The sequence below is a fragment of the Frankliniella occidentalis genome, unplaced genomic scaffold (genome assembly GCF_000697945.3).
Source record: "Frankliniella occidentalis isolate FOCC.00 unplaced genomic scaffold, Focc_3.1 Scaffold10, whole genome shotgun sequence".
In the NCBI taxonomy this organism is placed as follows: domain Eukaryota; kingdom Metazoa; phylum Arthropoda; class Insecta; order Thysanoptera; family Thripidae; genus Frankliniella; species Frankliniella occidentalis.
The window spans coordinates 3,313,897-3,324,775 of NW_026267140.1; the positions used below are offsets into that span (position 1 = coordinate 3,313,897).

Here is a 10,879-nt window from a genome sequence, read left to right on the forward strand (position 1 = left end):
ACCCAGCCCCACCCCGGACCACTCCGCCCCGCCTCGCCACCGGGCCTCGGCTGGGTTAAGGGCTCCCGTCGGAGGCCGGCTACGCTAGGCGAGGCGTTGGCGCGCGTCGCAGTACTCAAACTCGTGCGCAATTGCAATTGCGAAAAAGGCAGTCTGGTCTCAAGGAGCGAGGCCAAACGTTTAGAGACACTCGGCGTGCCCCGAGGGACCAGCGGGGCAGGGGCACCCCGGCGTGGGATGGGGGTGTGGAGGGAGGGATCTCGTCGATATTCCGCTGGAGAGGCCCGGCTTTTCCACGCGACTTAGTCTGACGCTGACGCTGCAACCGTCAGATTAAAAATGAGTTTTACGGGGAAGATAAGCCCAGGGGCAAATACCGCACCTTGAAGGGGGGGCTGCTGTGTGCAGCAGGTAGATTCGCGGATAATCTTTCTTTATATTGCCGAGTGCAGCTTGAATAACTCGAATAACTTGGAGCTTACTTTTCCAAGATCGTTCATTAGATGCGAAGGGAGCGCATTTACCAGGCGCGTATTAAAGGGGGTGGGAGGGGGCGGACTGCGGCGACCGTTTCGTTGTCAGCCCGGAGGTAGCCAATTCGAGCGACACAACCGCTGAAAAACACGTAGGCAACCTGCTCTACGCCTTCCTCGCGGTCGACCCTCACTACGCGAATTATACACGACGTTCTCTTTTCCCTCCGCAGACCGGTCCTTCCTGGTGGCGAACGTGCAGGCGCTGTCCGCGCAGCGGGAGGTGGAGCAGCTGCTGCCGGAGCCGCCGCCGCTGGAGACGTGCTACATCATCTACTGCTCGGACGGCTTCTGCCGCCTCACGGGCTTCTCGCGCGCCGAGGTGATGCAGCGCCCCGCCGTGTGCGACTTCCTGCACGGACCGCTCACCTCGCAGCACGCCGTGTCGGTCGTCAGGGAGGCCCTCAGCCAGTCCGCCGAGCGCCATTTCGAGATTCTCTACTACCGGAAGGATGGTCAGTAACCGTCGCACTTTTATTTGCACTTCAGGCAAAACAGAAGAGTGAGAGGGGGGGGGGCATCAGTTAACGTCCTCGTTTGGCATTGTACTTGACATTGTACTGAAAATTTCTTCCAGGGACCAAATTTCTCTGCTCGGAAGTGATAGCGCCGGTGAAGAGCGAGGTGGATGACATCTGCCTGTACATCATCAACTTCGAGGACCTCTCGGCGCAGCCGCCCGCGGTGGAGCAGGAGTCGCCCAGCCCGATAAACCGCCTCAGCAAGTGTGAGTGGCGTCCCAGACCCGAAGCACCCCCCGAAATACCCTGGCCGCTTATTGGCAGTCACTGTTCACTCGTTTTCTCCCCTACTACTGGCGCGCGCCTCAATTTCCAAGGCAGTGACGCGTTTTGAAACGAGGCCGTTTGGTTTTCCAGTTGACCGCGCTCGCAGATCGTTTCGCCAGTCGTTCCGCGAGCGGGGCCTGCGGGGACTGCGGCTGGGGGGCTACCTCACGCCGCCCAGCGATGGCGGGGTCGAGGAGGAGGAGGAGGGCCTGCAGCAAAGGTGAGTCGACACCGCGAGGACCGCGGCTTCGCGTCTGATATTTCACACGGTCCTTTTTCCTTTTTTTTTTCACCCCTGCTGGTTCGCTACGAGTGTGGTGGCTTTACCCCGGGGTCGTCTGTCCTTGTCTCCCTCATCCGACCGCCAGCGCGTGTGCCACACAGAGGGCTGGTGCCGCCGGGGCCGCAGCTCTACCGCTCACCACCCACTCACCAAAACCTTCTGCATTTTGATGTGCATAAACATGGAGAATTAATAGCAGCCCTAAGATAATGCACAAATTCATGCAGAACTACGTAAAATTTGACCTTAGTTATGTACAATTTGTTGATGATTACCCATTAAAAAACATGTGCATACTTATGGTATGGTTGCTTTTAAGTGTGCATGTTTATGCACAACTAAATGCCCGAGGGTTTAGTGTGCATCTGCCTCGTTTGTTTCAGACTGATATCGTCCCCGCCGCCGCCGACTGTGGAGCCGGCACGGGAGGGCCGAGAGGGGCGCGAGTGGGACAGGGACTGCGACGGGGACAAGGACAGCCGGCCGGAGCGGACGCAGCAGCCCCGGACGCAGGCGCCATTCGGGCCGAAGGCTTCGTCCACGCCCCCGGGGCTTGGCGGCTCCGGGGGCGAGGCACCACCAGGACCGAGTGGACTCACGGGTATCATAGGGGCGCCCATCGCCTCCCCAGAGGTGGTGAGTACGGGTGGAATTAATTTTCTGATGCCTGTAATCTTGTTTAGCTGAAGGTCTCACGGTTAGGTAAGCTGAACGGCGTGGCGTGCGAACAAGCAGAATGTAAAGAACCCTTTTTAAAATTGCAAAATTAACTAAGGGCCCGAGGCGCCCGTGATCCCTGGTACCGCCTCATCACTTTGACGGTCGGGTCGGGGTCAACATTATTCGTCCCCCCGTGCCGTTGTTCTTGTCGCCGCGCTGCTGGCTCTTCACACCCGCGCTCCAGCTGCCCCTTTTAAGGGGGACCCGGCGGGGCCCAGCGGAGCCCTCCCCGAGGGGTTTAATTAACCGTGACCTCTGCTCCGCGCCGCTGCACCTGCCCCGCCCGCCCTGAACACTGTCCGCCATCGGGCTCCAAAAGGCTGTGTCTCCGCACCAGCTGGGGCCGCTGGGGCCCTTTATGGCCGTGTCCTGTGGCTCTTCTGGCCGCATTCTGGGCCCTCTCCGCATTGGCCAGTAGCCCCGCCGCCAGCACGACCGTAGCCGTTGTCCATGGGCCGCCTGTGGCCCGGACTGACCCTTGTCCCTTCGGACGCCTCTGGCCCTCCCCTCCCCGCCCTGATCCGTGGACTTTTTGCCTTTTCGCCACCTGTGGTTGCCTTTGACCCTTTGACCCGCCTCCTTGATCCTTCCTGCATTGGCCCGTGGCCCCGTCGGCACGAACCGTGGTCCTTTGGCCGCCTGTGGCCCGCACTGACCCACGGCCCTTTGGCCGCCTTGTGGCGCAGGTGTCGAGCCCCGGAGGCTGGGACAGCAGCCCTCCCAAGGGGGCTCGCGGGTGCGCGGCCGCGACCCAGGCCCACAGCCTGCCCGCGGGCGCAGCTGGCACGGTTGGCGCGGCGGGCCTGAGGGTGCCGCACGCCACTTCCATGGACGCCATCAGCCGCAGGCACCGCGGCAGGGCCGAGAGCGTCGCGGCGCCCTGCTCCACCAAGCCGCCCGGCCGCTCGGCCACCGTCAGCGCCTGTGAGTAGCCCAGCCCAAGCGTTCAACGCCGAAAATGTCAACCTGTTGCCGAAATCAAGGATGACAAATATCTGACAATATCTAGGAATACTAGAAAACCAGAACTTATGTATCCAATAAATGAAACCTGGAAATGGTTAAGAACTGTACCTGGAGGCTGATTTGCTCCGCTCACTCAGTAGTTAAACTGCACCGCACGGTTGGGTGCGGGTGGGTTGCCAACCCCTTTGGGCTGCTCTGAAAATGGGGTTGGCGTCAGAAGCTAATAACTGGCTTCCACGCCAAATGCGGAATAACAAATTTTATTGTGCAAAGACACCAAATGTTGGTGTTGTTCAAGAGAACGCCAATAACTGGCGTCTTTGCTCGCCAAATTTTGGCGTCTAGTATTGTGGCTTCAAAAGACGCCAACCGATATTGAGAGATAGGGGCCATGGTCAGGATGGTGAGAGGCGGCAGACAAGCCAACCTACAGGCGCGTGTGTGTGTGCGTAACTACGGATGTGGATGGGCCAATAAGCCAGCAGGTGTAACTTCCTCGTATTCGTCTGTGTTGCTATATTACAATCTATGTTGCGCTTTGGAGTAATCGTTGAATTGTTTTATGTACAGTAGTTTTGTGGATGAACTGTGTTTGGTAACTTCGGGCTGGAACGAGTATTACTTTCAGCCCTTTCTGTGTCCTTTCTGTGCCGAAGGGCGTGGGGTGCATGTGGGTAATAGTGCATCTGATGACAGCGGCGTTGCCTAGACCAAGACTACCGAGGAAACCCAGGAAATCCTCTCGGGGCCCATGAAACCTCACCAGCGGTGCTGAGTTCTGCTCTGACCGCCAAGGGTAGCTGGGGGCAGCAGACTCCCGAGTCCACTGTGAAAAATCACTTGCTCACAGGAATGCCGTAACAGATTCAGCTCATGTAAGCTCCTGGGAGTTAAAAACAAGCAGGTCCGAGCAGGTTGGACACGAAGCTCTGGACAGCCCGACGGGTCCCCTACTCTCCAAGTGGGTGTACAGTGAGTTGCGCGAATTGCCGCGAGTTTACGAGAGTATTGGCGAGTATCCGCGAGTTTACGGGAGTGTTGGCGAGTATCCGCAAGTATTTTGAGAGTATTTCTCGATTTTCTCGCGAGTTGTCGCGAGTATCTTGCGACTATTTTTCCTCGTGTACAGGGGGCCCCTCGGGACAGCCGCTAGGAGTGTAGACCGAACCCGCACCCACAGCGGTTCGACACGTGCACCATAAATAGCTCTTTAGTAGATTAGAGTTAAATGAAGCAATGTTGAAAAAATGCATCCAATCATTTGGAAGATTAACGCATGCGTCTGTTAAGTCTACACTGTGGACGTATTTTAAAGTTCTACAAAGCCGTGAAAAATCGGTTCACATGTGTTCACATGTTCTGCAGAACATGTCATTTATTTCTTGTGAAGAATGTTAATGTGTTACTGATTTGTACACAGGAATGAAGTTCAACGAAATAGTGATTGGCTGAGCGATAGCGAAGCCTATTACTCCAGTGATGATCAAATGGTTTCGCGTCTGTCTGTCTGTGTGTCTGTGTGTGTGTTTGTCTGTGCGCACGATAACTCGAGAACGAATTGAGCTAGCGACCTGGGATTTTCAGGGTCGTTTTGTGTGTCATTAAAAGACAGATCAAGTTCGAAGAAGAGCATTCTAGCTCAAAAATCGGATTTAAAAAAAATCAAAAACCATAGGTCCCCAAAATGACATTTTTAAAAAACATTTTTTAAAATGTTTTCTAAGGGGTAACTCATCAAAGTAGAGCCCTTCGGGCGAAAATTTCGTCCGTTTGGCTCTATCTCTAACCGTTGAGGCGCCAGAGGGCGATTTCCACTTGAAAATGACCCCTTTTTATATTAATGTTGTTTCTCAGACATTTGATGGACTCTGGTGGGGCAACTCGTCAAAATAAAGTCCTGGGGGGAACATTTGTGTCCTTTGGAGCCGAAAGCCTATCTACGACTCTGCCTTTTGCCCGACTCGGGTGTCAGCGCCGCAGGCCTAGGTAGATGTATGCCAGGCGCGTCGCAGCGTAGCAGTGTTTCGTGAGATATCGCGAAGCCTGTTACGCGAGACGTGGTCTGGCGTACATCTACCTGGTATATATTGAAACTTGTTCACGGAGTCTTTGATAACGTAGGAGCTGTCCCAGTGAACAGAAAAAAAAACCATCAAGGTGCTGTAATTGTCAAGAAACTTTTTTTTACCATGTCCTGCGAGCTTCTGATTACTCGGCGGACTGGGAGTCTGCTGCCCCCTCTAGCATCCGGACTGGTCGAGGCAGCGGCATGAACTCAGGCGTCTCGCGAATAACGTGGGTCTCACCTAAAACCCCTCGCTCTTCGGCGGTAGACTTGCATGTTCTTTGTGTGCCCGGTCTCGAATTCGCCCCATGTTTTAGCACGATATAGCTTATGTTTTATTTCCCGCCGTTACAAATCGGTGCGGCCATGTGTCACATGGTCTTCCATATTTTACAACGAAAGGGCGAAAAAGAAAGAAAAAAGCTGCCGGTCGTGGGCTGCTAGGGACACGCTGCTGCAAAACATAATAAAAACGCTGTAGGTGGTGCGGCGTGTTACGCAGGGAGCAGCGATTTGATTTACGACGTCAGGCTGATGATGCGCCCGTGTTGCTGCCTGCCGGGAGGGCGACAATCTCTTTATGGATGCCCGGGCAGGCGTGCGCTGCGCCTGACACTGGCGCGAGCTAATTCAATCCCGGCTGGATAAAGTGGGTGGCGGCAACCTGCCGGCCTGCCGGCCTAGCGAGTGTGCTCGGTGCTGAAGGTAGCCTGTGTGTGTGTCCTGCCCCACAGTGAGCGAGGCGTTCCCCCACGGCCTGGACCCGGCGCTCCAGCCCCCCTACTCCAGGCTGCCCCGGCCACATACCATAGATAACTTTTGTGCAGGTAAACCCACTGTGTGCCTGCTGGAGGTCGTGCAGGCAAAAGCAGAGGGGCCCCCGTAGGCCTCTATATTTTATTGTACGCTAGCACTTTCACCCCATAAACTGTCTGCCAGTTGGGGAGTCAGTGTGGTCCATAAAGTGATGTGATGACTCCGAGGATGACTCATTTTAAATAAAGAAAACCGTTTCAATGACAATTATGAAAATTTGCTTTGTGCAGTTTGTAGTGCTGTTATTTGCCATTGCACGGGATATTATTTACATTCTGTGTTTGTTTTTGTTTTAAAATCCACGCTGACTCTCTAATTTGTACTGGCGTTTTTTCCTTAATATTTTGTCATTCTCTTGCTACAATGACGACGCGTTCACAGGAAGTGCTTTTATAGTGAAAGTCACAGTTTTCTTGATGTTTTTGCCAACTAATAATAGTGCAGCTTTCTTACTCATAAGTACAGTCCTATTAAGTTTTCTCTAAACTTGTAGCTTTCCTTGCTTTTTTGTAAAAATAAAAACTAACCAAACTAGTTTAGGACTTAGACTCACTGTAAGAAACGCGCGCAATTTTCCTCGCATAGAGAAACTTACAAAATAGAAAATTATTTATCTTTCATTTTAAATCTTGGATAAATCCACGTCCGCCGTCGGCACAATCTTTGTAAATAAACAAAAACAAAATTTTCGTGAATGACAAGGGTTGATAAGCGCCTGACCCAATAAGTAAGTATTAGCAATTCACTGTGCTAATTTGTACTCATTTAAAATGGACCTCACCGATCACAGAGCCGTGGTATTTCGTCATTTGTACTCCTCGACACATCAGAATTGCACTGTTGGAAGCTGTCTGCCCCATACCAGGGGTGCTTCAGAATGCTTACCTGCCGCGCAAACCCACCACCAGCGAAGCGTGCGAAACCACCTGAACGGCCCCCGTTTGCATACTAACGATATCCAATTAGCGTATAGAGCTTGGTGTTGTTTTAGTTTTCTTCTGCACATTTTACGAGGGGCCTCTAGCACGAGATGGTTTTGAGAGAGAACTCCTCCAAACTAAATTGAAGGATTAAAAAAAAAATAAAAAAAAAATCCGAAATTTTGAATACTAACTTTTTGAAGAAACTATAAAGATTTTGCTCCATCATCCTAGGTTTATTTTGCCAACATTCGAATTCCCGTCCATAATTTGCAGAGAAGGTACTTTTGTTTTTACTCCACAATTTATTTTGAAGGTTTTTTCCGTGGAGGCAACGGGGCACACCCACTACAAACACTGGCGTAAAATGTTATACACTAGAGATTTAATTAGAATAAGTATGAGTATAGGGTGTAAATAACGCAAATCATTCTTGTTGTGTTTTGCTCTTTTAATTTGATTATTTTGAATAATATATTGCTGTTTATAAGTCCAAATTAGCTTTCTGTAAAGTGCTTTATGTACTAATGCTTTCACTTGTTGACTACACTTATCGAATAGCTTTTCTACTCTCAGAAATCGTTTCATTTAATTCTCTATAGTGTGATGTGGATTATAAGTTTCAATGGAATTCTCTTGAATCCAAGAACCTTTCCTTTTGAGTGTACACGTAAGCAGTTCACCTCACCATATGCTTGCTCACGGGGATTTTTTAATCATTTATCAATACAGGCTTAATTGGGAAAAGAAATGCTTACTGAGCAATGCCTATAGTAACACGGAATTGTCGATGTCAACCGTCAGTGTCCAAATTAAAATAGAATAATAGAATAAAAATAGCTTTTTGTTGGTAAACTGACTTTCGAGCGATAGTAGAAATAGTCTTATCTAATGTCATGCAATACTCCCTAAATGCGTTCGATATTCTTTTTCCTGTTTTGGGTACAACATTTGTTCGACAGTTTCATGTTACTAGGGCACCACAAATTCTCCTTTGAACCTCAAATGTGTATACCACGGGAATTAAAAATTATACCTCACCACCTCACCTGACATGAGATTAATGCTCTGCAAAAGCAAGTGTGTGAAGCAATGCTTGCAAATATGAGCACTATTAGAGCTACAGGGTGGCGCATCCACGCCATAATCTGCAGTAGGTAGGCTGACCCACCACATCCTGCTCTTCTTGAGGGGGATGACGCGAGGTCTGCCTATCCACTGCAGAGGATACCTATTAAGTGCCTTGTTTTTCCTGTTTTTGGAAAGCAGCGATTAAACACCTGTGCACGTTCTGCACAACAGAAACTGAAGTGTGCCGGGCGTAGCTGTGAATACGCAGCAGTGTTTCGAGATTGCATACCCAATATGGCCACAGGGGCCATGCCCTTTACAGGTGTAAAAAGTAGGCAAACCCGCAAAACTGCTGTTTATTCACAGTTACACCCGGTACTCATACTCTTTGAAACATAATTAACTCTTTCCTAATGGCCAGTGTACCAGTATAACTATCTAATACACTATTGTCCATACACTTGCCTTTGCGGAGTGGAAATGGGTGAAGGGAAAGAAATGAGAGCTCAAAGACACTGTCTACTCTTCTTTGCAGCGCGCCACGTCACCAGCAAAATGTTCCCCAACACTTCCTCTGAGACTGACCTCCAGCGCTATCGCACCGCCCAAGGATTCTGGGACCGCTCGAGTCGGGAGCGGAAATCGCCCTCTCTCAGCAACGTCGCCTCAGACAGCCTCAAACAGAAGGTAACAAATGGCCACCAAAGTCTTCACTCTTCCTGTTTGCTCAGTTGGCCCGTCCTATTATTATTGTTTGAACGACAATCCATATTCTTTGTGATGGATCCTTTTCTCTTTTCGTCTCTGTGTGCAGTTCTCTATCCAAGACAATGGTTCTGCGAAGTTTTTTCAAGGTGCCCTGCACACACCCAACATGGGGGAGAAAGTGGCTCAGGTAAGAGAGGTTGCGGCATGACCCATTCTTTCCTCAAAATAAGCTATAAGGGCCAAAAGCGTGTCCTCACGGCAGCAGTGCCATTACTCGGGCTTTCTCCATCATTATATATCGCTTTTCCCGTGCCCTAACCCCCACCCCCCGTCTCTCCCATTTCGCTCTATCCCTCTAACCAGTTTGTGTGGCAACAGCACTCAATGCCCAAACAGCTACTGAGCTGAGTTGGCCGAACTACTCCCAACAAAAACAGCTGTTTTCGACATTCGAGAGAGGGCTGCCTCGCGTTTTTGGGATGGCTTCATCTGGTAGCATATACATGAGGTACCAGGATTAGCGGTTTGTCAGTTAATACGCTGCGTATCGTTTTTTCCTTTATCTCACGTTTTTTCGCTCTGTCCACTTCCACTCGGCCCACTCAAATACGTACATTGTCTACACTAATGAAAGTAGTCACCAAGGACTATTTGTGTACCTCTTTCAATAGACATGTGCAAGTCTACTTTCTTTCATGTAGACAATGTACGTATTTGAGTTGAGAGAGCATGTTTGCAAACAAAGTCAGCCTGTCTCTGTCTCTCCCGTCAAACGCTCCTCTTCGCACTTCTTCTCCCTCCTACCTCCTTCCACTCGACGTCAGCTGAACTTTTCCCCTACCCCAGCGGGAAGGCCGATGACTTCCCCAAGTTTTCAGAGCAGCTTTTCCCCCGTGCCGCTTGGGGCGCTGCGCTTCCGAATCCCACCGGAGCGTCGCTACTCCAGTGCCAGGCGTGGCCCGGCTCCGGCACTACCCCTTGGGCGCTACCCCTGACGCCACCCCTCGCCTGCCCCGGAAAATGGGGAAACGTATTCAATTCGTACTCATGGTCAATTTCTCCCTGTTTCAGGTATGTCGTTGCTACGTTCGTATAGTCTTCGCGTGTTCTTCACGTTGGTAAGCCTGCCCTCTCTTGTTTGTCACCTCACCTGTGCTGATGGTTATCACCCTCAAGTTGCGTCAAGTTTGCGAAGGCTATTTGAGGTGCGCGCCTCTGAATCCCGGCGCTGGACCCGGTGCACAGCACACCGGTCCCCGGAGTCTCTGATGTCCGTAATCTGTTGCTCAACTCGTTAACAACAAATTAGGGGCCCTCTAGGGTTGTCTCGCTTTGGCCTGGAATGGGGATAGGGAGCAGGGGTAGGAGGTGCTTGATGTCCCCCGAGATCGAGTTGGTCAACGAAGCACCCCATCCCGAGTTCCCTGCGCCAGGTGCCCCCCCCCCCCTTCCTCTCGGATGACTCGGGATGCCTATCAGGAGGGTGTTTTCCACGTTGGCGGTGAAAACTCCTCCGACAGCAACCCCACGCTGTTTGACCCAGTTCCGCAACACTGACAGGTTTTACTATCATTTTTTGGGAGAAATGACTACCGTAAAAGCCATGCGAGTAAGTGTGTGGAGGGTCGCAGGGCGTTGTGCCAAGAGGCAGCGCGACACGCCGACAAACGACCCGGCTGACGAGGCTTTCGCCGGAGGTAAACTCCTCCATTTGTCGAAGCCCAACATACTCCAGTTTAGAGTTATCGAGTCCTGTTTGTCACGAGAGAGAGAGAGAGTTGCGGGCCGAGAAGTGGAGGGTGGAAGGAAATGGGGCATACCGACCGACCCTACTTGTCATCGGAGCACCGAACCTCGACCGCACCATGGCCTGGGCCTTCTCTCTCTCGACGTGCGAGAGGCACGGCCCAGCTAGCTGAGGCGTCTCAATATGGACTCTTAGTGGAGCTCAAGCAGTACGGTTTCTTGCGAATGCCTATAGGTGATTGTCGTCCTCATTGACGCAGTAT

The 10,879-nt window shown here is 51.5% G+C and overlaps 1 protein-coding gene across 4 annotated transcripts in view; it reads left to right on the forward strand.

Annotated features, from left to right (window-relative positions):
- Nucleotides 1–10,879, forward strand: part of LOC113217689 (potassium voltage-gated channel subfamily H member 6) — a 122,764-nt gene that overhangs the window by 70,662 nt on the left and 41,223 nt on the right. For 2 of the 4 annotated variants that reach the window (XM_052277489.1, XM_052277488.1), the window contains 6 exons: nt 707–988; nt 1,111–1,260; nt 1,412–1,541; nt 1,988–2,240; nt 8,698–8,849; nt 8,977–9,057. In XM_052277489.1, the coding sequence (XP_052133449.1) occupies nt 859–988; nt 1,111–1,260; nt 1,412–1,541; nt 1,988–2,240; nt 8,698–8,849; nt 8,977–9,057 (896 nt within the window). In that variant the 5' untranslated portion in view covers nt 707–858. Of the gene's footprint in view, nt 1–706; nt 989–1,110; nt 1,261–1,411; nt 1,542–1,987; nt 2,241–3,010; nt 3,249–6,089; nt 6,183–8,697; nt 8,850–8,976; nt 9,058–10,879 lie in introns of all 4 variants that reach the window. The other 2 variants (XM_052277487.1, XM_052277490.1) reach the window with 2 other exon arrangements.